Raw genomic sequence first — 26,711 nt, 5'->3', positions numbered from 1 at the left:
GATATGTTACACCCCCTATTTTTATATGAAAACAGCTGTAAATATATTAACATAGAAGAATATAATACCTGAAACATGACAAAAGCAGATGCAAGCCCTTTCTTTCTATAATAGACTCCCAGGGCACATTTATGGTGATATCAAGAGCAGTAAATTATTTTTAGGATGATTCGGAAATTTCTGTTATCTGGACCAAATTTGAGATTTCTTTGTTCTTAGAGCATTTTACCATGTAAATGGGAGTGAATCTTGCCATGGGTCTGAAAATGAAATTTTGTTCTCTTTGTTCTCTCTGCCTGTCCTCTGAATACTGAAATTTTGTGCAGAGAAAATTCCCTACTTTTTATATAAAGCTATATGCTAAATGATAGATCCACTATATTTTGTGTAGGTGTGTGTTTTGAGGAACTTACAACTTCACAGCTTTTTAGCCTAATCATGAATGATTAAAATGTAAACTATAAATCTTTGTGTTTTGCCTAACTTTGTAAGCTTAATAGGCTGTGATCACCTCTGTGATTTTCACTTCATGTTGTATGTATTAACATTTCTATGAGTTCCCTATTCCCTTGATTTTTAAAAGAAAAACAGCTTTTCTGGGGATATCTGATTATTATACTTCCTGTGTTGAAATTTGCATATGTTTATTCACTTATTTACTTTTTAATTTATGAAGCATATGGTCATAAAAAGCAAGTCAGGAGGTAGATATAAATACAAAGAAACAGTAGACTGTCTCTTTTATAGATTACCAAAAATAGGATAAATCAACATCAATCCCATTTGATATATGCAGTCACCTGCCTAAGAAGCCAGCAGATGGAATTCCTTTTGTCTTCTCAGTGATCCTCTACTCCAAGATTTATGTGTCCAACAGTATATGGCATTGACTGTTTTGGATCTAGGGTAACACAAGATACAAGGTGTATCACAGAATATGTTCATGAATTTGCAGCAAGAATGAGTTAAGGAAAAACAAAACATAAGGACAAAAAACCAGGGTGTCTTCTGAAGCTCAGTCTGCTGAAGACTGATCTTGTCTTTGCAGATTTACTAGAAGTGGTGATGAGGTCTCTTTTATTTTCAATCTAAATAAACATAAAGAATTTAAATTATGAAGAGGACTTAGATCAGGAGGTCAATTCCTTATTATTCTGAACAATTTTCTAATTGGTAAAGTGTTCTAGCTAGCCTTACCAAATGATCTTTTTGGCCATTTCTGTCTTCATCATCACCTTGATTAGATGCTTAGGAAAAGAAGAGATTATGACATCTGCCTTTGTCACTAGACACTAATTAAAAGTTCCATAGAGGAGAAGGGGTGAATCTTAATTAAAATGAGAATCAGGGATTCCTGGTATAATTCCCAACTCTGCTATTCTCTCTACTATTATTCTCTCTGTTCCCCTTGCCCCAGTTTCTTAGCCTCAACCTTCCTGGTTTATCCTATTAGGAAATTCTCCTAAGAAGACTCAGTTTTGTTTGAAGACCAATCTGAACCTAAGCAGACAGTATTCAAAGATAATCAGCCACATTTTACCTGGTCCCTTCCTATGAAATTGAGAATGATTCATTGTCCTGGACTGTAGAACCTGGGATTCCTCTAGTTTTATGTGTTTGGAACTTCTTTCACCCTTCTCTTGTATAACTCCCTTGCATCTTTGCAAGCAAGATTATAATACATTATCTTTTTAGGGGAGCCACTTCTCCTATCCAGTGTCTCATCTTTGCCCTATAGCACTACATTTCTTTTCTAGCATACTACTCTCATTATGTTTTTATCATATATTTATTTGTCTCTCACCTAAGACAATAATCTCATTAATTACAGTATTGGTCATATCTCTCTGTCTCCTGTGCTTGGCACAGAATAGGAATGAGATGCTTGTAAATGAATGACTGGTTGACTCAGTCTGAAATTGCCTTGGAGTCACAATTTTCTCACAGAACTTCCCAGGTCTGGCCTCTGTTTGGGTTCCTCCTTTCCTATCTTCATCTTAACAGACTTTTCCCAAAGCTTGGAGTGCTGGTTTCTGGAGCAGACTCCATGGACATGAGTTTGAGCAAGCTCCAGAAGTTGGTTATGGATAGGGAAGCCTGGCATGCTGCAGTCCAAGGGATCGCAAAAGTGTTAGACACGACTGAGTGACTGAACTGAATTGAAGTTAACAGATTGCCCAGAAGATAATTATCTCCCTGCTGAACTATATTAGTGCACTCAGGACACACAACTATTGGGCTTCCTGCACAGATTCAGCCCTCGGAGTTGCCCCATTGGAGCTAAACTTGCCTTCCCTTTAGACATGGCATCAGGCGTGATTTGGATCCCGTGCCATCTCACTGAGTATTCTGTCCTAGTTGGAAGCTGCTCTCTCTAAGATGCCAGTAGAGCTGATGTTCTAACAGGAGAGATGAGGAAATGAACATTTATGAAGGATTTCCTTTAGTCAGGTCTTTTGTTTATTTTATTATGACACAATTCTCACATAACTTTATTGATGAGAAAACGAAAGCTCAAAGAGATGAACTAGTTTACACCAAATGACATAGCTGTTAAGTATCAACAGTGCAAATTCTAACCCAGGCTGTCTGCTCCAAAAACTGAGCTCTTAATTTTCTATAGAGCCAAAGAGAGAGGACTTTTGGAAATATTGTCTCAGTGAAACTAATAGGAAAAAGGTATATATTCTTAAGTATTTCTACTTCTAAATTTGGCTCTTTTTAAAAAATGATTCTCAAAATTCCTTACTAATAACATAAATCTTTGAACATTATACTTCCTATCATCCTTTAACTTTTATTTTTTAACTCAGTTAAAAAGAAAATTTTGTTTAAAATATTTTCAACAGAGAACATGTCACTTTTTAGTCATTTTTAAAATCTCATTTGTTTCTGTATCTTTTGCTTCAGCTGCTATCTGGGAACCTAAAGATTTATGTTTCTACATGTTGCTTTCTTCTTTTTCAGAAAAGCTTCTATTATTGCTCTGCTTAAAGATTGGACTAGTCAGTTCATTTCATATCTTTACTGGCTACATAATTTGCAGATCTCAACGAAAAATATATGAAGTCCCTTGTTTTAAAAATAGGGATTAATTTCAGGGTAGCAGCAGCAGATCATTAAAACGAGTGTGGAGATTATTTTAAGCATGGAATCCTGTGTGAATGTATAGGTTGCACAGCATGATTTGGCCCTACTTCTCTTACAATTTATAAATGTTGCTGAAAATATTTCAGCAGGAAAATTATCAAAATTATAATTAAATGGAAGACTGACAGTAGAAAATTACATGTAAAAATGGTTCTGTTCTCCTTAGTTTGATTAGAATTGAGAGGGGGAAAGCATACTTGGTTAATAATGACACTCCACAGCCTCTTAAGCTATATGTTATAGTTTGCTAGAGCTTAGGAAAATTATTTGGGTTATTCATAGTTTATAATTAAGAAATTGGACAAGGGAAATAAAAGCAATTGGAAATTTGTGTTTTAGGTCTCTACCTCATTGCTTGTCCAATCATAAAAGAGTCACAAAATGTCTTTTACTAAACCTCCACTAGCTGTGACCAAAACACAAGCATATGGAAATATATTTCTGGAAAGAAGCCACAACTCATTGAAACTTCTCTCCATATGAATGCTGCATAGTCCATGATTTGCATACAGAGTGTTTATAGAAAGAAATTAGGTTTTGCCTTGATTTAGTCACGGGGATTTGTGACAAAGAGAAAGAGAGCTCGTAACAGCAATTTTACAAGTAAGGTAACTTTAGAGAGGAAAAAGAAATCAGAGACAGTGAAGACTCCGTTATTGGCCTAGTTTAAATCCTATTATAAGCTGATATTTTAAAAACATTGTATATATTCAGCCCAGCAAAGAACCACTAGAGAATGAATAATGTATTTATTATATATTTCAAATGTATCGAGTATTCCCAAACAAAAATATATTATTTTTGCATACTTCAGTCAACGGATGCCTACATTTGTTTATTGCAATGTTAGTAAACTGGACTGAGACTTGATTGGTAAATACTGTAGCTTTGATTTTTCTCAGTGTATTTTTGACAAATATGACCGAATTTTAGTTTCTTTTTTTTTTAATTGGATCTGTAAGAAAACAAGATAGCTTGCTCTATTATATTGCTTTCCTAGAGGCAATTTTGCAGCTATGATTATAAATAAATTTCTATTATAAAGTCTTATTTCCCAAAAGACAGGAAAAAAATTCATCATTGGTTCTCCCTTGTGAAAGTTTCTTAGTTTCTGGCAATGTTTAAACATTAAGAGTTCATGTTCCCTGTTTAGAGTTTTTAAGGCTTATCTTGGCTTACAGAACTTCTGTTATTCTACAGATTTTTCTTCAAGGATGTTTATAATGTAGAAGATGTAAAAAATGACTAGGGAAAAAACAATTCAAGTCAGTAAATGCTTATTGAGCATTTACACACAAGAATGTAGACTAGTTGTGGTAAAAAATGACAGAAGTATAAAATGTAACTTTAAGTATCATACTAGGAGCTTGCAATCTAGTAAAGAAATAAAAAATTGGTAAACAATAGTGTACATTTGGAAGAAGGCAATGGCACCCCACTCCAGTACTCTTGCTTGGTAAATCCCATGGATGGAGGAGCGTGGCAGGCTGCAGTCCATGGGGTCGCTAAGAGTCAGATACGACTGAGGGACTTCACTTTCACCTTTCACTTTCATGCATTGGAGAAGGAAATGGCACCCCACTCTGGTGTTCTTGCCTGGAGAATCCCATGGATGGCGGAGCCTGGAGGGCTGCCCTCTATGGGGTCGCACAGAGTCGGACACGACTGAAGCGACTTAGCAGCAGCAGCAGCAGAGTACATTCATTATTTCTTCCACTCAATTATCCAGTTACTATCTATTACACCACCCTTTAGGCAGAAAGTGAAGAGGAACTCAAAAGCCTCTTGATGAAAGTGAAAGTGGAGAGTGAAAAAGTTGGCTTAAAGCTCAACATTCAGAAAACGAAGATCATGGCATCCGGTCCCACCACTTCATGGGAAATAGATGGGGAAACAGTGGAAACAGTGTCAGACTTTATTTTTCTGGGCTCCAAAATCACTACAGATGGTGACTGCAGCCATGAAATTATAAGACGCTTAGTCCTTGGAAGGAAAGTTATGTCCAACCTAGATATCATATTCAAAAGCAGAGACATTACTTTGCCAACAAAGGTTCGTCTAGTCAAGGCTATGGTTTTTCCTGTGGTCATGTATGGATGTGAGAGTTGGACTGTGAAGAAGGCTGAGTGCCGAAGAATTGATGCTTTTGAACTGTGGTGTTGGAGAAGACTCTTGAGAGTCCCTTGGACTGCAAGGAGATCCAACCAGTCCATTCTGAAGGAGATCAGCCCTAGGATTTCTTTGGAAGGAATGATGCTAAAGCTGAAACTCCAGTACTTTGGCCACCTCATGCGAAGAGTTGACTCATTGGAAAAGACTCTGATGCTGGGAGGGATTGGGGGCAGGAGGAAAAGGGGATGACAGAGGATGAGATGGCTGGATGGCATCACTGACTCAATGGACGTGAGTCTGAGTGAACTCCGGGAGTTGGTGATGGACAGGGAGGCCTGGCGTGCTGCGATTCATGGGGTCGCAAAGAGTTGGACATGACTGAGCAACTGATCTGATCTGATCTGAAGGAAGTAATAGATTCCAAGGTCTGTATCTGACACTGGTAATTTAATGATGTGTAAAACCTGGCCTCACAGAGCTTGCAGTCTAGTGGAAAACACAGGCAATCAAAAAAAATCACACAAACAAAATTGCCTCTGTGAGAAAAGCTGTGAATGTCAGCCTGGATCTTGAACTAAAAGAGGGTAATTTGATCCCCCTCCCTCTGTCCTTTCCCCCTCAGCCTTTTCAGACAAGAAAGCCTGAGTGAGCCTTTTAAATTTTATTTCATTTAGAATTTCAGAAACTGTAATTTTCATCATTTTCTTATTTGTTGTTTTTCAACTTTAAGTTCCTTAGACATACAAGGCATCATGCACTGCCTTAGGTCCTTTGCACTGCTCTGTCAGGTCTAAACCGCTTTTTTTAACTTTTACTAACCGAATATCTTACTCCCTATCTTCTTAAGATCCTAGTTTAAATGTAATTTTCTCAATAAGTTTTCCCCAGATTATGTGTTTTTTCAAAGCTCTGGCACTCCTTTATTTACTTCTTTATTTCTTTCCAGCACTGGTCACTATATAATAGCCTATCTTTATCTCCTTTGGTTTACTGTATGTCTCCTGTGCTAAATTTTAAGCTCAAAAAAACATAGTCTTTGTAGCTGTTCATTTTCTCTCTGTTGTCCTCAATTCCAAGCACAAGGCCTGTCTGGCCTATAGGAGACACACAATTAGCATTTCCTAAATGAATATGCCCATACTCAGTTGAGGTTAGGAGAGAATCTCTGAGGAACTGATAATTTGGCTTATAACCCAAGACCTCAGTAAATGTTTACCAAGTTGTTGTTCAGTCACTCAGTCATGTCCAACTCTTTGCAACGCCAGACTTCCCTGACCTTCACTATCTCCCAGAGTTTGTTCAAACTCATGTCCATTGAGTCGACGATGCCATCCAACTGTTTCATCCTCTGTTATCCCCTTCTTCTCATGCTCTCAATCTTTCCCAGAATCAGGGTCTTTTCCATTGAGTCTCCTTAGCAAGTAAAAAGAGGAAATAAACCTGACAGTAGCTGTGGGAGCAATAGTGGCTACTTTCAGTGTTCAGTTCAGTTCAGATGCTCAGTCGTGTCTGACTCTTTGTGACCCCATGAACTGCAGCACCCCAAACCTCCCTGTCCATCATCAACTCCCGGAGTTTACTCAAATTATTGTCAATTGAGTTGGTGATGCCATCCAACCATCTCATCCTCTGTCACCCCCTTCTCTGCCTGCCTTCAATCTTTCCCAGCATCAGGGTCTTTTCAAAGGAGTCATTTATTCACATCAAGTGGCCAAAGTATTGGAGTTTCAGCTTCAGCATCAGTCCTTCTAATGAATATTCAGGACTGATTTCTTTTAGGATGGACTGGTTAAATCTCCTTGCTGTCCAAGGGACTCTCAAGAGTCTTATACAACACCACAGTTCAAAAGCATCAATTCTTCAGTGCTAAGCTTTCTTTATGGTCCAACTCTCACATCCATACATGACTACTGGAAAAACCATAGCTTTGACTGGGCGGACCTTTGTTGGCAAAGTAATGTGTCTCTTTTTCAATATACTGTCCAGGTGGGTCATAACTTTTCTTCCAAGGATCAAATATCTTTTAATTTCATGGCTGCAGTCACCATCTGCAGTGATTTTGGAGCCCCAAAAGAGAATGTCTGGCACTGTTTCCACTGTTTTCCCATCTATTTGCCATGAAGTGATTTGACCAGATACCATGATCTTCGTTTTCTGAATGTTGAGTTTTAAGCCAACTTTTTCACTCTCTTCTTTCACTTTCATCAAGAGGCTCTTTAGTTCTTCTTCACTTTCTGCCATAAGGGTGGTGTCATCTGCATATCTGAGGTTATTGATATTTCTCCCGGCAATCTTGATTCCAGCTTGTACTTCCTCCAGTCCAGCAATTCTCATGATGTACTTACTCTGCCTATAAGTTAAATAAGCAGGGTGACAATATACAGCCTTGACATACTCCTTTTCCTATTTGGAACCAGTCTGTTGTTCCATGTCCAGTTCCAACTGTTGCTTCTTGACCTGCATACATATTTCTCAGGAGGCAGGTCAGCTGGTCTGGTATTCCCATCTCTTGAAGAATTTTCCAGTTTTTTGTCATCCACATAGCCAAAGGCTTTGGCATAGTCAATAAAGCAGAAATAGATATTTTTTCTGTAATTCTCTTGCTTTTTTGATGAACCAACAAATGTTGGCAATTTGATCTCTGGTTCCTCTGCCTTTTCTAAATGCAGCTTGAACATCTGGAAGTTCACAGTTCATGTACTGTTGAAGCCTGACTTGGAGAATTGTGAGCATTATTTTACTAGCGTGTGAGATGAGTGAAATTGTGCAGAAGTTTGAGTATTCTTTGGCATTGCCTTTCTTAGGGATTGGAATGAAAACTGACCTTTTCCAGTCCTGTGGCAACTGCTGAGTTTTCCAAATTTGCTGACATATTGAGTGCAGCACTTTCATAGCATCATCTTTTAGGATTTGAAATAGATGTAATTCCATCACCTTTTAGGATTTGAAATAGAATTCCATCACCTCCACTAGCTTTGCTTGTAGTGATGCTTCCTAAGGCCCACTTGACTTTGCATTCCAGGATGTCTGGCTCTAGGTGAGTGATCACACCATCATGATTATCTAGGTTGGGAAATCTTTTTTGTATAGTTCTTCCATGTATTTTTGCCACCTCTTCTTAATATCCTCTGCTTCTGTTAGGTTCATACTATTTCTGCCCTTCATTGTACCCATCTTTGCATGAAAAGTTCCCTTGGTATCTCTAATTTTCTTGAAGAGATCTCTAGTCTTTCCCATTCTATTGTTTCCCTCTATTTCATTGCATTGATCAGTAAGTAAAGCTTTCTTATCTTTCCTTGCTCTTCTTTGGAACTCAGCATTCAAATGCATATATCTTTCCTTTTCTCCTTTGCTTTTCACTTCTCTTCTTTTCTCAACTATTTGTAAAGCCTCCTCAGACAGCCATTTTGCTTTTTTGCATTTCTTTTCCATGGGGATGGTCTTGATCGCTGTCTCCTGTACAATGTCATGAACCTCATTCCATAGTTCCTCAGGCACTCCGTCTATCAGATCTAATCCCTTTAATCTATTTGTCACTTCCACTATATAGTCATAAAGGATTTGATTTAGGTCATACCTGAATGGTCCAGTGGTTTTCTGTATTTTCTTCGATTTAACTCTGAATTTGGTAATAATTCTTGATCTGAGCCACAGTCAGCTCCCGGTCTTGTTTTTGCTGACTGTTTAGAGCTTCTCCATCTTTGACTACAAACAATATTATCAATCTGATTTTGATATTGACCATCTGGTGATGTTCATGTGTAGAGTCTTCTCTTGTGTTGTTGGAAGAGGGTGTTTGCTGTGACCAGTGCATTCTCTTGGCAAAACTTTGTTAGCCTTTGCCCTGCTTCATTCTGTATTCCAAGGCCACATTTGCCCATTACTCCAGGTATTTCTTGACTTCCTACTTTCAGTGTTGCATATATTAACTCTTAATCCTTTAAAAAGCCCTTCAAAATAGGCAAACTCATTTCCACTTTACAGATGAGAAGTTGAGACACAGAGAGAGCTTTCCAGGAAGAGGAAATCATATATATTAAAACTGTCTGACTATAGGAAGTACAGCAACAAGACCATAATGTGTGTGTATGGAGCTAAGAGACCTAGGGGATGGGTGGAAAACGAAAAACAAGGAGAAAAAGGTTATGGGTCAGGTGCCCAATAGACTTATTTGTAGAGTGATATTATATTCCTGATTCTTCAGGAAAATCCCTGATCATATTGTTGATCAAAGCTCCCTTTATTCTTTAAGTGAATACCTCTTTTACTCTCAAAATCTCCCTGGGTTGGATGACAAACTGTGTCAAGGAGTTCTCTCTCTCTCTCTCTCTCTCCTGAGAACAATGAAAAGCCTTTGAGAAGTGGTAACATGATCAAATTTGCATTCTGATAGAATAATTCTAGGTACAATGTTTAAAATCAACTGAATTTGAAGAATTTATGCAAGCAGATGTATTTGGAGTCAATAATCTATAATTATTGCTTGAGTATGGGTGGTATTAGTAGATATGCAGAGACAAGAGCAGATTTGCAAAAATGTAAAGGGTAAAATTAAATTAATCTACTGATGGATTATATATGAGGGGGTACAGGAGATGATGGTGTCCACAAAAACTCATAGGTTTCTGGTATCAGCAACTGGATAAATAATTTCCAGTTCATTGTGATGGGGAACAATGGGGGAATATTATGTGTGTGTATAGAATTGGAAGTGGAGGGTTGAAGATCCTTAAATGTGTAAAGTTTAAATGTCAATTACATGATAAATGATCAAATAAGATGTCTAGTCAATAGGTGGTATTGCATTGTTTGGATATACCACAGTGTTTATCTACCTGTTGATGGACATCTGAGTTGTTTCCAGTTTTTAGGAATTTCAAGTAAAGCTGCAAGGAAGATTTCTGTACAAGTCTTCATATGGATATGTGCTTTTATTTACTTTTAACAAATCTTAAGAGTAGAAAAGCTGGATCATTTGGTAGGTTTATGTATAATTTTTTAAGAAGCTTACAAACTGTTTCAGTTCAGTTCAGTCACTCAGTGAATCAGGAGCATTTCCAGTCTGGGTGATGAGCCTAGGCATTATCCCTGGACTTGTGTGAGCACTGGACATAATTATCACTAATCTTCATTGGTTCTTTTCCCAGTCAGCAGTAGTTGCCTCACAAGCACACACTACTCAGTGCTCAGCTTTATCCTCTAAGGGAACCTTCTCCAGGTCTTTGTATTTCTCTCTTTATTCAACTCTCTTGTTTCTGGTACTCTCTCTTGTGAACTCTAGCTACCTTAGCTTCTCTGGAATACTCCTTGTTACTCCATATTGGATGCAAGAGAAAATCTCTAAGAAGCTTTTTTTTAGTATCTAGGGAATTTTTAGTATCTAGGGAATCGGATTCAATAATTCCTAAGAGGGTATCTGTAATACATTCTTATAAAGCCTCAAGGTAATTCTAAAGATATTGGGGTATGTAATAATTTGTCTCAGTGATGAATTCAATGAACGTGGAAGTCTAAAAAGATTTCAAGAGGTGAGTAGAATTTGAACTAGATTTTAAGAAATAGTAGAATTTGGCAAACATATGTTCTGTGCCTGTTACTACTGGATGATCAAATAAGTTTGAGGGATGAATGAATTAATTTATCTTCCCTTTTCCACTTAGCAACTTCTATTTCAGTTTCCAGGTACCCTCCCAGATATAGGTTTCTCTGTCTTTACAGAACTAATTTATAACTTCTTTTTTTTTGATAGAGCCTTTCTTTTGTTATATTAGTCCATGTATTATCTCATATCAAATTATTTTTATTCTGCTTTATATCATAATCATTTTGTTTTGTTTCTTCCACTGACCTATGTATTACTTTTGAAAAATTAATTTATCTTTGATCCCCAGAAACTAGCACAGTGCTTAGAAAACTTAGGCTCTCATAAATATTTGCTGATTTGAACTGTTGTTCCTCTTGATATTCAGAAGTGGCCTATTTAACTATTTAATATCGATGTCAGTTGTGACTTGGATTTTTTAGTAATAAATTGAGAGACACAACCATATATCAGCTAACTTTTGCTGCATAAAAAATTTATCTCAAAACTTTATGGCTTAAAACAGTAAACATTTTTTATCTTGCCATTTTTGTAGCTTAGGAATCTCAGGATACCTTAGCTGAGAGGTAAGGTCCCCTGGCTTAGTATCTCTTACAAGGTTTCTAATGGGTCTGCAGTCTTCTTAAGGACTGAATGAAGAGAGTCCTCTTTTGTGCTCACTCTTGTAGCTGTTGGCAGGTTTTGGTCCTCTCTGGCTATTATCTAGAGACACCAGGACCTTACCATGTGATGCTATTCTTAGGAAAGCTCATAATGAGACATCTGGTTTCCATCAGAGAGAGTCATGGAGAGATCAAGGTAGGGTAAGTGAGATGAAGTCACAGTCTTTTTGTAACCTAATCTTGGAAGTGACATTCCATAACTTTTGTCATTTTCTATTAATATTCATGAGAAATATCATTCCCACATTCAAGGGAACAAGTTAGCCTCATAGATAGCAATGCCACTTATATTTTCTCGAAGATGATAACAAATGTATACGTAGATGGATTTATAGGGGGATTATAAATTATGTCTGGAAGAGAAGAGCTCTATTAACCCAGGAAACTTGGCATGATTCTATACTTATATTATTTGACCCTGTCTTTTGCTTAGAATCAAAAATGACTAGCAGGTAAATGTGGTGACAATTCTATTTTCCCCAAACTAGCAACTCTTTTGTTGAACAGTTATTTCCAGTATGTACTTTCAGGATGTCTAGCATTCCAGAGGTACCTTGGAGCTTATTCAAGGAGAAAGGAAGGAGTTATAAGCTCATGCCTCCTACATCCAGGAGCCACCCAAGCCAATTCTATCATAGTGCCCCTGCTGAGTACTTGTGCTGAGTTCATTAAGTAAAAGTTTGAAAAATGTTTGAAATGTTAGAGAAACTGGGATTCTAGAGTAATGTTTTTTGGCTACAGCAGTATAATATATGTGGTGGTGGTGTAGTTTCTAAGTCATGTCCAACTTTTGCAACCCCATGGACTGTAGCCCTCCAAGCTCCTCTGTCCATGGGATTCTCCAGACAAGAATGCTGGGATGGGTTGCCATTTCCTTCTCCAGGGGATCTTCCCAAACCAGTAATCAAACCTGATCTCCTGCATTGCAGGCGGACTCCTGCACTGCAAATGGATTCTTTACGAACTGAGCTTCGAGGGATATCAATATATAATATATAGACTAGTCATTAGGTATGTGGTCTCTGGAATCAAACTGCCTAGGTTTATTTGTATCCAGGTTCTGCTATTTACTACCCATGTGAAACAATTAGAAGTCTGGGCTTGAGTCTCACCCACATTATTCCATAGCCCTTTCTGTGTCTGAAACTGACAGGCATACTTGGTATTGCACTTTTTTCATTTTCATTGTAGGCTTCAATTATTAGTCTCCGTGTGTTTATCTTAGTTTAACTTACTTTAATAGTTACCGCCATTATTCCTTCTGCTTTCTGTCCTGATAATAGGTCTCTGACTGAATGATGGATATTCTTTTAATAAACTTATCTAGAAAGAAAATTATCTATAATTGATCTGTATACCAGTCAATACATACTGTTTCATAATCGGCTAAAATATTTTTATGACTGGATTTACCAATATTATTGTGTCACTTATTCTAAGTTATTGCAGACCAACATTTTTAATTATGTTGTTAAATACAGAGCCTATAGGATATAATTGATTACTTAAGTTCATATCTTGCAGTTCATCAAATAATGTTTTCTGCCTTATTTAATGAGGAAGCTCAAAAAGGGAAGCCCTAAACATTCTGTAGAATGTGCTTGAAACAGGACTAACCCCTGAACCTGAGAGTTAGCTGTTGTCTTTTTTAAATCCCTGCTGGTGGAAATAAATTGATCTTTGAAATAATTTTTAGGAAGATTCTTATTAATCATTTTTATCTAAGAGCCAAAATCTTTATGTGGTCCTTTTGAACTGTGGTGTTGGAGAAAACTCTTGAGAGTCCCTTGGACTGCAAGGAGATCTAACCAGTCCATCCTAAAGGAGATCAGTCCTGGGTGTTCATTGGAAGGACTGATGCTAAAGCTGAAACTCCAGTACTTTGGGCACCTCATGTGAAGAGCTGACTCATTGGAAAAGACCCTGATGCTGGGAAAGATTGAGGACAGAAGGAGAAGGGGACAACAGAGGATAGATGGCTGGATGGCTTCACCGACTCGATGGATATGAGTTTGGGTAAACTCCAGGAGTTGGTGATGGACAGGGAGACATGGCGTGCTGTGATTCATGGGGTCGCAAAGAGTCAGACATGACTGAGCGACTTAACTGAACTGAACTGAACTATGTTCTATTAGTTTTTTTTTTTTGATGTATAATAGTTTATTTTTGTTTGTTTGTTTGTTTTAAGGAGTAGGTTTTATGTTCTATTAGTTGACTGCAAATCACCTTCAAACTGTAATTTAGAAGTTTATTTTTCAAGTACAGGCAAATTACATGATTTCAGTAGGTGTCTTGGGCTGCAGGACAGGTCATGAGCAAATTCTTTGTCAGATTACAATGTCCAGGGTATAGGCAGTATAAGGAAAACCATCCATGAGAGGGAGCCTAACTTGTACTACAGTTTTCAAGTCTCTACAATTGCAGTATAGCCAAAAAATGCTGGACCTTTGGCAAGCTATAAAAATAAATCTCATAAGGAAAAAAATTGTGGCTTTTGAAATGCATAGAACATGATGTATTCATAACACATAAACATTGAAAGCCTGTTTTCTCAGCCAGGGATTTTAAAATAAGACCCTCACATAAGGAAATGCTGCAAAAAAGAATATATGTAAGAAAGAAAATAGCACAGCAAGATGACGATTAGCTGGAAGGCTCAGAAAATTTAGCCTGTCTTTTCTTTAGAATTTCTCTTCCATGGGCTTCCTTAACAAGCATTCCTTTGTTCTCCTTTTCTTTCATGGATGACTCTTCTCTTTCCTTTGCTGGCTCCATTATTTCCCACTTTTTAGCCATAAATATCCCTCAAGTATCTCCTTTTACCTATGGAACTGGTGTTATCGCCTAACTTCAATTATTACTTCTCTAAAATGATCCCACTTGTAGCTCCAGCCTTGACCTCACAGCTTCTCATCACTCTTCATCCACCAGCTTTTCTATTTATATTATTACAATTTCCTGAGAAGCTATAGATTTATATAATCAATGGAATTCTTTTACTTTATGTATATAAGTTGATATACCTTTAAGCTCTATTTCTACAACATATGAAGAATATGGAGTGTCCCTTTAATTTCTTTAATAATGTTATCTTGTGGAATCATTTTCCAAGTAATTTTCAGACCAGATTTAATTTTAACCTGAGATAATAAGAGAAAGATTACATAAGAGAACCTCATTTCCGTGACAGCCTGAAGAAACTATTTTCCAGTAAGTTTTTGTACTCAAATATTTAATTAGAGCTATGTCAGGTAAAATAAAAAGTCTTTACAAAAATATTCAGTTAGTGTTTTAAATGATAAACCTCTGTAACTATATGATAGGGAGCTCTCACTTAACAGTTGTAATGGGTATAGAGAAGTCAGTATATATACAGCTAAAAAATTTTACAGAAAATAGAGCATAAAATCAAAAGAAGTGCTTATTTTAAATCTAAAGCAATGTTATGATCTAAAATGCTAGGTAATGAAGCCTTAAATATAAATGGATAAGCAATTATTGGTATTTTTAATTGGCATAGCTTTGGGTAGTTGTTTAAAAACTCAGGAAATATGTTTGCATTTTGATTGAGGGATCAACCCCAGCTGAAACAGCTGTGGTGTTGGATAAGCTCACAATGAATTGCTAAAGGGAACTAGAAGAAACTAAATATGTTAAGTGATTAACCTGAGAGAAACTATGGGTGATGTTCCTACTTTTTAAATTCGCAAATTAGACACAGTTTTACCCTCATGCTTATTTCCCCTTATCGTCTTCCTCCTTTATAGTCATCATTTGCTAATAACTTCCATCATCCCTCCCCACCCCCAATATGCTGAGTCGTGCAATTGTATCATCTTAATATCTCTAAAACCCATTCTCCATCTCTTGGATACTACTACTACCTCATTTTTATCTGCTAGATCACTTTTATCCTTATCCCTGTCGTTTTAGCTGGCTGCTGAGCCCTGCTAGCTGGTCACTCTGCTTCTAGTTTGCTGTCTCTTCAGTCTGTTTGCTATACTGTTACCAGAAGGATCTTTTTAAGGTGCAAATCAGAATATACTTTGCTCTTGTTGGAAATCTGTTGGTAAAACCCTCTATGGAAAAAATTCAGGAAAAATTCTAAAATTCTTGTCATAGTATATATGACTCTTCAAGATACCTACCATATAACATCTACTTAGAATAACTTTTAACTTTATTTTTTTCAGTCATCTGCAAGCAATTACAAAGTCAGAATCATACTTATTGATATACTGGCTACACAGATGTCCTTGAAAATCCTTGAAGAATATCAACCAAGGACTATATCCTGTATAGAACTGTCTGAGGTGTCAAGGAATTATAGGCTGCCCCCAAATAATAGCACATGTAAGAAGAAAAACACTGTGGAGTAGTATGATTCTTTGGACTTCTATAGATTCAAGTTTAAATTTTGGTGCTTTTCCTTAAGACTGTGTAATTCTTAACTTTATTTTTCCTATTTTTAAAATGGGATTATTAGTAACAGTGCCATGAGATTGTTGTGAGAATTAAATGAGATATCCTTATTTAGCTCATAGATGGGCTTCCGTAGTGACTCAGTCATAAAGAATCTGCCTGCAATACAGGAGGCGCAGGTTCAATTCCTGGGTTGTGAAGATCCTCTGGAAAAGGAAACCCACTCTAGTATTCTTGCCTGGGAAAGCCCATGGACAGAAGAGCCTGCTGGGCTACAGTCCATGGCGTTGCAAAAAAATCAAACACAACTGAGCAACTAAATAACAACATTCTCAAAGCACACATTCTAATACTTCATTCACATTACCAAAAAGCAAAGGGCAAGTGATAAAGATGAAATCATTGAAATGAACCCAGAGTAAAAGTAATTGGGAAACAGGGGAAATATATAAGCAGTCTGCTGCTGCTGCTCAGTTGCTCAGTTGTGTCCAACTCTTTGCAACCCCATGGACTGTATCCCAGCAGGCTCCTCTCTCCATGAAATTTTCCAGGCAAGAATACTGGAATGCCATTTCCTACTGCAGGGGATTTTCCTGACCCAGGGATCAAACCCACATCTCCTGCATCTCCTGCAGTGGCAGGCAGATTCTTTACCACTGAGCCACCTGAGAAGTGCCCATATAATCAAATTCTGAGTTGCTAAGTAAGGTAGACCCCATATTGGAGGAATCGGTAAAATACATGCCTCTGGAGAGAGAAGTGTGTGTGTGTTTGTTTGTGTATGTGTGTTGTAGAAATAGTACCAGTATTAGTAATAGTAGCAGCAGTAGTAGCAATCGTGATAGATAAAATCAACTAGAGAATGTTTAAGGCAAGATAGCTAATAACTACCACTGAACACTTCCTCTTAGGTTACCAAGTTTTGTCCTAAATGATTTCCATGTATTATCTTAATTAATTCAAAGCAATTAAAGCAGACAAAGGAAATCAGGAGGCAATATAATGTTAATGATAAAAAAGCAACACCGAAGAAACACTTAAGAGATAAACAGAGAGTCACCTCTGCCAAGTCGTTTCAGTTGTGTCTGACTCTGTGCGACCCCATGGACTGCAGCCTACCAGGCTTCTCTGTCCATGGGATTCTCCAGGCAAGAACACTGGAGTGGGTTGCCATTTCCTTCTCCAGAGTCACCTCTAGAGAAGGACAATAAAAAGCTGGCAGAGAGGTAGGGATCAAACTCAAAGATCATTATGTCAGTCAGTCTAAGGAAGGATAGGATCTTAAGGAGAAGACAAATAGTAAGAAATGCTGGAGAAATATTAAAATAAGGAAAAGACCCAAGGATATATATTGGAATTGACAGTTGGGCGATCTTTGATGTCATTTTCCAAAGAAATTTCCCTGAAGTTTGGAAATTCTGATCTGAAGCCAGACTATAGGTGGGCTGAGGAGTGACTAAGAGGTGAGACTATGTCAATAAAAGATGTAGACTACTCTTGAAAAACAATGAAAAGTTTAGAAGAGAGGGTAATTGTTCAATGGGACACAATTAGAGTGGGTTATTGAAAGTTAAACACAAGAGATGTGGATTCTGTCCCCGGGTCAGGAAGATCCCCCGGAGAAGGAAATTACAACCCGATCAGTATTCTTGTCTGGAAAATTCCATGGACAGAAGAATCTTTTAGGCTATAGCCCATGGGGTGGCAAAGAATTGAACACGACTGAGTGACTGAGCACACACATTGAAAGTTAGAACTGGAAGCATTGAAAAATTTCAGATCTAAATCAACTTGCATATTAAAATCTTTGGGATCATTTTGAGTTCCTGAGGCATAATCTTTCAAAAACATTTTCTTCTAAAACTTTGTTAATACAGATTTTCTACTAAATGGAAGTGGGTATTATCCCAAAAGAGATTCATTATTCTGTTCTCTATAAGTCTCAATAGTAAAGGTTAGATAAAGATCTATAGAAGAGAAAACTGTGGCTTTAAACAAACTATAAATCCTAAGGAAAACATCAGTGTAAGTATGAATTTGAGGGAGACCCCAAAGAAGTCACAAGAAATGAGATATCACTTTAAATAAAGCAAAGAAAAACTTAATTTCAAAGTGTAGATATTTATTGGAAAGTCTACTAGGTATAAAACACTTATATTTAATTTTAGGAATTTCAGCTCTGATTGATTGCCATTTTATCCCATATAGAATTTACCTTACTTTACTTTCTCTTTCATGAGATATTTAGCTCCTATTGATGTAGTCATTTCTTTCTTCTTCATCATTGTCAATGATTTTCATAAGATGAAGTTCAGAGTCAGAAGTCAGTTGAGTGCAAGTCAATAAGTTAAAGTCATACTGTAGCAGAAACATTCAGCAAATAAGAACAATGAGGACCTTTCTCTTGTAGGCATTACTTTTTAAATCTCCGGAATTTAAAATGATAAGGTATAACTCTTTTAGTTAGAAGGATTAAATCCCAGTGTCTCAGGTGAAAAATCCTTCTTAATCTGGAATCAAAACTTCCTATACTTCATTGAGACAAGTTCAGAACATGATAAAAATAGTTTAATTAATTTTTGTATAATAGTGGTTTACACACAGTGATAATTAATGAAAAGATTAAGTTGTGAGGATAAATAATATAAGCATTTAGAGAAAGAAATGTTTAATACAGTAAAGTATTTGTGAAAAGTTCTCAGAGGACCTGGGAACTGAGCTTGGCCTTGAGACTAGGTATACTACAGTCAAAGAAAGAAAACAGAAACTTTCTAGGAAGAAAGAGCAGAATGTTCAAACAAGTATTTAAATTACAACCTGGAAATTGTAGAGATTCTACTTGGATATTTTGAGAAGTCAACTAGCAAATGGAAATATTTTTAGTGTGTAATGTATAGTAATTCTTTTCCTATCAAAACAAAGAGCTGTAACCCATTTTTTGTGCTCATAAAACAATGACTTTGTGACAGACACTGTCATGCTTATTCGTTTCATCAATAAAGAATAACCGAATATCAAGGCTGTATATTGTCACCCTACTTATTTAACTTATATGCAGAGTACATCATGAGAAATGCTGGGCTGGAAGAAGTACAAGCTGGAATCAAGATTGCCTGGAGAAATAGCAATAACCTCAGATATGCAGATGACACCACCCTTATGGCAGAAAGTGAAGAGGAACTAAAGAGCCTTTTGATGAAAGTGAAAGAGGAGAGTGAAAAAGCTGGCTTAAAACCTCAACCTTCAAAAAACTAAGATCATGGCATCTGGTCCCATCACTTCGTGGTGAATAGATGGGGAAACACTGGAAACAGTGGTGGATGTTCTTTTTTAGGGCTCCAAAATCACTGCAGATGGTGACTGCAGCCATGAAATTAAAAGACGCTTACTCCTTGGAAGGAAAGTTATGACCAACCTAGACAGCATATTAAAAAGCAGAGACAATACTTTGCCAACAAAGGTTCGCCTAGTCAAGGCTACGGTTTTTCCAGTAGCCATGTATGGATATGAGAGTTGGACTATAAAGAAAGCTGAGGGCTGAAGAATTGATACTTTTGAACTATTGTGATGGAGAAGACTCTTGAGAGTCCCTTGGACTGCAAGGAGATCCAACCAGTCCATCCTAAAGGAGATCAGTCCTGAGTGTTCTTTGGAAGGACTGATGTTGAAGCTGAGACTCCAATACTTTGGCCACCAGATGCAAAGAGATGACTCCTTTGAAAAGACCCTGATGCTGGGAAAGATTGAGGGCAGGAGGAGAAGGGGAAGACAGGATGAGATGGTTGGATGGCATCACTGATTCAATGGACATGAGTTTGGGTGAACTCCAGGAGTTGGTGATGGAAAGGGAGGCCTGGTGTGCTGCGGTTCATGGGGTCTCAAAGAGTCAAACACGACTGAGCGACTGAACTGAACTGAATTTTGAATCTTGGTTCTTTAATAATATATATATATATATATATATATATATATATATATATATATAATTTATACAAATATAAGTATGATAAAGTTCTTTTTTTTTAATTTAAAGATTATTAAGACATCCTTTCTGTGATAAGACTTTTTTCTAGTATACAGTTTGACTAGTAGTTTTGTTATTTTTTGGGGGGACAAAAATCAAAACTATGGATTTTCTCAAAATTATTTAATACAACAGAATTTTATGGCCAGCAGAAAACTTAATGAGACAATGTATGTAAAAATGCCAGTGACAGTTCCTGGCATGGAGCAGGCACTTGGGATTTGCTAAAGTTTAATTCAGAGTAAAGGATCAATAAATGTGTACGTTGAACTATTTAAAAATTTTCTATCATATATTTGGGTCCTATTGTTAATGTTTAAATTCCTTTATGACTAGTAGATATGTATTCTTATTTTTTAACTAGAAATACAGTCCAATTCAATAATTATCTGGATGCCTATTATATTTTTAGCATAGTGGTGAATAAAAGCAATTCAGTTTGGGACTTCATGGGACTTCATGTAGTGGAAAGGAGATGAAATTGATCTACCCACTCTTTCAGGTTCTAGATTAGGGGAAGCATGATTAAAATTATTTAATAGATATATGTTCCAGCCTAAGCATTAATATGAGTGTGTTTATCTTCACCACAATGACAAGCATATTTGTATATCATGATACATTGTATCCCTATAAAATTGGTAGGAGATATACTCCCTATCATGACTTGAAATATCATAAGAACCAATAGATGCATTAAATGTATATAAATATCCCGTGAAATTATTCAGATAATTCCAGTGTACATTGCTCTCAATGGTTAACTATTTTCTTGAATTTTAAAACAAACTAACTAAAACCTACAGTTCAATAATGACTCTGTGTGGTTTCATTAAATCTTACATTTTGACAGTTTCTCAGAAGGCCAACACTTCATAATTAATGAATATTGAGCCAAAAGATTGACCTTCTGAATAACTGGATAAGTGCAAACTTAGGAAAAAATTACATTGGACTAAGAGCCCTTATCTTTTAGAATGAAAGTAAGTTCTGGAACCATGCCTAAGAAATTGGGTCTATATGTTAACATTTGAGAATCCTTTGTACAATAAAAATTCATGCTGTCTACTTTATTTTATGCTATGTTTAAAATAAGAGAATTTGTAAAAAGCTCCATTTACCTTGATCACATGTGACCTCCTTTAAACGTTCCCAAGATTGAACTCACAGGCATATGAAGTCTAAGATAGCAGACATTTGATATAAATGGTTCCAGCATTAAATTCCAAGCTGAATCTACAAAGCTGAATCGAACAAGCTTCTACTGACGGAAAGCTTCATTTTACCTGAGATTGATTCAGCTAGTTCATTTGCTTAAAGGTTAGTGTTAAAGTGATAAGGTCACAGGAAGGATCTGATGGAAAGAAACTTCAAAGAAGCCTAAATTTGAATTTCAGTTCTGCTTCTTATTAATTGTATGACCTCAGATAGGTTAAAAAGCCTCCTTGAGGCTCAGTGTCTTTACCTTTAAAATGGGAGAGTGGAACCTATCTTTCTATGTTTTGGAGTGAGACAGAGGCACTCCAGTTACCATTTATGCCTTCAACTTAGGATGGAGGCATAGAAGAGAAGAGGTGTGGGAACAGATGTTCCTTGAGCTCTTTGATCCCAGCTTCATGTTCTCTCTTCTAAGACTAACAGACTTTTGAAAATTTCCCCAAATGTATATTATTTTACCAACTAAAGAACAGAGAGTACATTAGAAAAATTTACAGTGAAAAAGAACACATCTGGAGGAAATGACTTCAATCAGTTTTCTAGAGAAAAGAGGCTTGGAGATGAGTCTTTGATAGAATCAATCTAAAGGGTCAGCAGGTTTGTTGGCAGTCTGTGCCTTTCCATGAAGGCATTTGATCGATGGCTCCTGCTAGTTTTTTTTTGTTTGTTTGTTTTAATCACTCATTCATTCAACAAATTTTTATTGAATGATAACTATTTTCGTGGCAACATGCTAGAGTAGGATTATATAGATGAATTTGGTACACATTTTGTCCTTAAAGAATTTGGTCTTTAATAAGGGTGATAAGGCATGTATATGTTTGTAAATGTTCTAAATAGTATGAAAGAAAGTTGAGTGAGATGTAAAAGGAAGAAAGACAATTTTAGCAAATAATTTGGCAACAAATGGAGGGAAAGTAAAGAAATATTGGAGGAGATGACATTTAGCTTGGGTTTAAATATCTGTAGATTGGGCAGAAGGGAACTTCTGACTGAGGAAATAATGTGAACAAAGACTCAGAGAAGTGGAAAATGGAGTGCAGTTTGATTGTACAGTTGGGTTTATGAAAGAGAGTCATGGAAAGTACATTTTAAAGGATACCATCAGATTGAGAGAACCTTGAATACCATAGTAAGCAGCTTGGCTTTTATTTTCTAGGCAAAAGCAAGCCATTGGAGATTTCAGAGAAGGGAGATGGAAAAATACTGTGTTTTAGAATGGTGACTCCTAGAGACTAGTTGTATTAATACATTTTAATTGTAAAATAAATTTGTTGGACAGATGCCCCCAGTGAATCTCCTAACCTAGCTCTTTCTTATCCAGGCTGCTGATGTGCTTCTGCAACATGGAGCTAATGTCAATGTTCAAGATGCAGTTTTTTTCACTCCACTGCACATTGCAGCATACTATGGGCATGAACAGGTAAGTTAGTAAGTAAGTGTGTAGGTAAGTCCAAAGCCTGGGGCATCACTTAAGTGTTCCAGGCTTTTCTTGAACTGTACTATATTCAAAGAAAGGCTACTTGAGATATCCTCTGGATCATTTTTGCCATCTTCTCATCAGTTCTACCCTTGAAAAGCTTTTGTAGATCCACAGAAAAATAGCAGCTACCAAGTTGTTCATTTTCACTGACCATTTTCATTCTTCCTCATTTTATCTCCCTAGATCTCTAGTATTACTCAGTTATGCAGCAGAATCACACCTTTGTAGAGGTCATGCTATTGCACTTCCTGAGGACCCCAAGTTGAAAATCAAACTTATTTTTGTCTCTGTGCTGTTCCAATCATTGTGCCTTTATTTCTTTGCTGGCTGGCATATGCCTGGACACTCTCAAGCCTGTGAAGCGTGACCTCTAGCTGGGGAAGATTGCTCATTTCATTGATGTGCTGCTCAGAGTGCACTGGAGTGCACTGGAGAGCTGAGTACTGAAAATGCTTCTGAAAGTACAGGGTCCAAAGCTCAAGTGATGAAAAACTCCAAACTTTTTCTGATTTCAGGCACAGGCAGGGTATACACAATGCACGTTGTTTGTTAAGTCATCCTCTTTGGCGATTAACCTCATCACCCAGCAGAAACATAAAGAGCTTCTCTGCATGTTATGTGGAGTGTTAAATTTGTTTACTTTCCCTGAATGTATAGTCACAGTATTATAAAATTTTGCTAAAATGTGGATGGCCCTTTTATGATAAGGGGTTCACTTTCTATGTGCAAAAACAGCACATAAGTAATTTATGGATGCTATTGTCACTTACTAAAATATGCTGACAGGGGAATGGCACATTTGGTTTATAAATGTGCCTGATATGCCATGTTCCTTGGCAATTGTTTATTTGCTTATTTTTAAGTGGAAGAGTAGATGTTTTGTACCAAGAGCAATATTTCCTAGGTATATAATAATAGTGCTTAATAGACAATCGATTTCAACGATAGTTTAAATCTGTCCATTATAAAGTCACATAATCAGAATTTATGGAGTCTGTATAAGTGGAAATATCTGCTTAGGAGTGCAAGGTTCCTGAAACTAAATGTCTACTACTGTTCAGCTTTCTCCTGAGTTAAGCATTGGTATGCCCATTAGCCAACAAATGGATAAAACATATATTCCACATTGGTACTACCTCTTCTGATATCATTTATTGAGTACCAGGCACTTTTCTAAGTGTTTCACGTGTAATAACTTATTTAATCCTCATGACAACCCTATGAGGTATTCCCATCTTCGCGATGAAGAAACTGAATTTTGAAAAGGCCAAATCATTTACTCAAAGTGACATAACTAATAAATAGAAGCCTAATTTCAGAACCTTTCTTGTTTACCCACTGCACACAATAAGAAGTTCTCCCACATTCCACCAGCTATTTTTTTCGCCTAGATTTCTATCAAATGTATACCATATTCTTGAGAGGCTTCTGCCTAAAATATATTTATTTGCTGCCACAAAATAGTTTCAGAGCTTGAATTCACATTTATGCTGATGCGTCAGTGGTCAAGACTTGTTTTTAGAGATTTTTTTGATACGGACCATTTTTAAAGTCTTTATTGAAATTGTCTCAATACTGCTTCTGTTTTATGTTTCGGTTTTTTGGCTGCAAGGCATGTGGGATCTCAGCTCCCTGACCAGGGATCATACCCACACCCCCTGCATTGGAAGGCAAAGTCTTAACCCCAGGACCACAGCGGAAGGCCCTCAGTGGTCAAGAGTTTTGAGGAGTCCTCCCATAACTGATATTTTAATGGCACAGATACATCTTAACTTACCTCTTGGGATCACTGTGATGACTTCTGAAATTCCCAGAGGAGACAATGTCAAGTTTAGAAAAAGTATTTGAAAGATTCCTAAGTGGATGTGTAAATAATTTGGACAAATCCCGTAAATTACCAGAAACAACCCCTGGAAGACTCCTGAGCTGTGAATCTCAACCAGTGTGGGAAGATGCTAAAAGCTAGTGTGGCTATCTCCTGCTTACTCACAAATCAAAACAGGACCTAGAATCCCAGTCACAAGATGACCATTGGTGACCTATGCATGGAGTCGCTATGAAAATGAAGAATCACATAAACACTGCTGACTCTGGCCAGAAGATTTTGAAGAATTGTTTAGAGATTATTATGGGTGACTTTAGAGAAGACTGTTTATGTACAGTGAAGACTGAACTCTGAAATTGCTCCAGTTTTTAATTTCTTGCTAGGTGATATAATAATAAATACCTTATTGTTTAGGCCAATTGAATTAGGATTTTTTTCATGCAAAAATTAACCAAAAGAACATCTTAATGATATGTCTCCTTCCATACTGCTGAAAGCTTTGCATTATTATTTGACATTTGACACTAATCTCAAATGCTTGGATCCTTTAGGTAACTCGCCTCCTTTTGAAATTTGGTGCTGATGTAAATGTAAGTGGTGAAGTTGGAGATAGGCCCCTGCACCTAGCATCTGCAAAAGGATTCTTTAATATTGTGAAACTCTTGGTGGAAGAAGGCAGCAAAGCAGATGGTAAGATTATGGTTAGAAGAAGAATTTTTCAGTCTTTTACTTTATGTTTGCTTTTTCTTCTACTTTACTTATTTACTAGAGAATAATCTTGAAGTTGATTTATTCTAGTTTTCATGTCCTAATTTGTACCTCAAGTCATAATTTATTATTTTAAATATATTAATTAAACCTATATGTTAATCCTTCTTTGCATATTTTATTTCAGCTTAATATATTAGGTATGACCATAAAAGTAAGGGGTTTTCTTAAGCTTTTCCTACTTCTTGTTACTCACTAATCTTTTTTTAATTGAGGTAAAACTTACATGTAGCAAAATTCTCAAATCCTAACTGAGTATTAAGTGAATATTTCCTTTTGAATACACCCACACAAAAGCCTCCAAGACCAAGATATAGTATTTTTATCTGGAAGGTTGCAAATATTTCACCTGGAAAGATCCTTTGTGCCCACTTCTTAGTAAATAGCTTTCACCACCAAAGGTAATCAATATTCTGGCTTCTATTATTGCCATAGGTTAATTTTTTTCTGTTTTTTAGAAAATGAAGATAGATAGATAGATAGATATAGAGAGAGAATTGCTGAATCAAAGGTCATATACATGTTTAACTTTGGGAGAAATTTCAGACAGCTTTCCAAAATATTTACACTATTTTTCATTCCCAAAGCTATATATGAGCATTCCATGTTACTCCCCACATCCACCTCAGTATTTGAGACTACTATTATTTTAAATGGAAATAGAGTTAGAGTGTGACCAGTTTTGGAAAAAAGCTTTAGAATACACAGAAATATTTTAGATGCATTTAATAGAATAAAATTTTCTGCAACTTTTTTAGTTTTTTAATTACAAAATGTGTTTTGGAAAATTGAAAGTTTTAAAGAAAAGCACTTTCTTTCTCTTTTTTTATCTTCCTCACAAACTTTATTTCTTGACACAGATTCACTCAGAGTTACATCTTGTTGTTAAATTCTCTCAGGCATATCCAGTCTTCTTCCACTGACCCTCAAGAGACCTAATTAAAAGCCCAGCTGTAAGAACTGCTGGCCTTTGCAGCAGAAATGATGCACATTTCCAAAAGCACAAGGTTGTCAAAGCTCTTGGTCCAAGGTTGAGATTGATATTCAGTTAATAAAACTAATCGATGTTTCCGTCTACTCATAAGGAAAACACAAAGGCTCCCAGGGACAACTGTGGCAAGAGGCTAAGGCAGTTTCATTTCCATGTTGGAAACAGGACCGTTTTATTTGGCAATGTTTGAGAAATGTAGTTTCTATCATTTTCTGAGCCAGTGTACAGTAACTCAGGAATTTTTCTATAGCATTATCATAAACAACCTGTGTTGTCAGGATGCAAGGAGCGCTGTTCCTTGGACCTTATTTAAGCAGTCTCTTTGATTCTGTTGTTTTAGAATAGTCAGAAGTACACCAGTGTGAATCACTGAGCACGTAATTGTTTCTGAAACTGCCTCACTTTTCCAAGGGGTCAGGAACTGCTCACATTCTTCCTTTTATTATCAATGCCA

The 26,711-nt window shown here is 36.7% G+C and overlaps 1 protein-coding gene across 1 annotated transcript in view; it reads left to right on the top strand.

Annotated features, from left to right (window-relative positions):
* TNNI3K (TNNI3 interacting kinase) overlaps positions 1-26,711 on the top strand; it is a 326,898-nt gene that overhangs the window by 70,418 nt on the left and 229,769 nt on the right. The window contains exons 6-7 of the mRNA XM_055585475.1: positions 22,515-22,613; positions 25,050-25,188. Of these exons, the coding sequence (XP_055441450.1) occupies positions 22,515-22,613; positions 25,050-25,188 (238 nt within the window). The remainder of the gene's footprint in view (positions 1-22,514; positions 22,614-25,049; positions 25,189-26,711) is intronic.

This window comes from Bubalus kerabau, chromosome 6 (assembly GCF_029407905.1).
Source record: "Bubalus kerabau isolate K-KA32 ecotype Philippines breed swamp buffalo chromosome 6, PCC_UOA_SB_1v2, whole genome shotgun sequence".
Taxonomy (NCBI): domain Eukaryota; kingdom Metazoa; phylum Chordata; class Mammalia; order Artiodactyla; family Bovidae; genus Bubalus; species Bubalus kerabau.
Note: the sequence above shows the minus strand (reverse complement) of the source record. Positions and strands in the feature narration are given on the sequence as shown.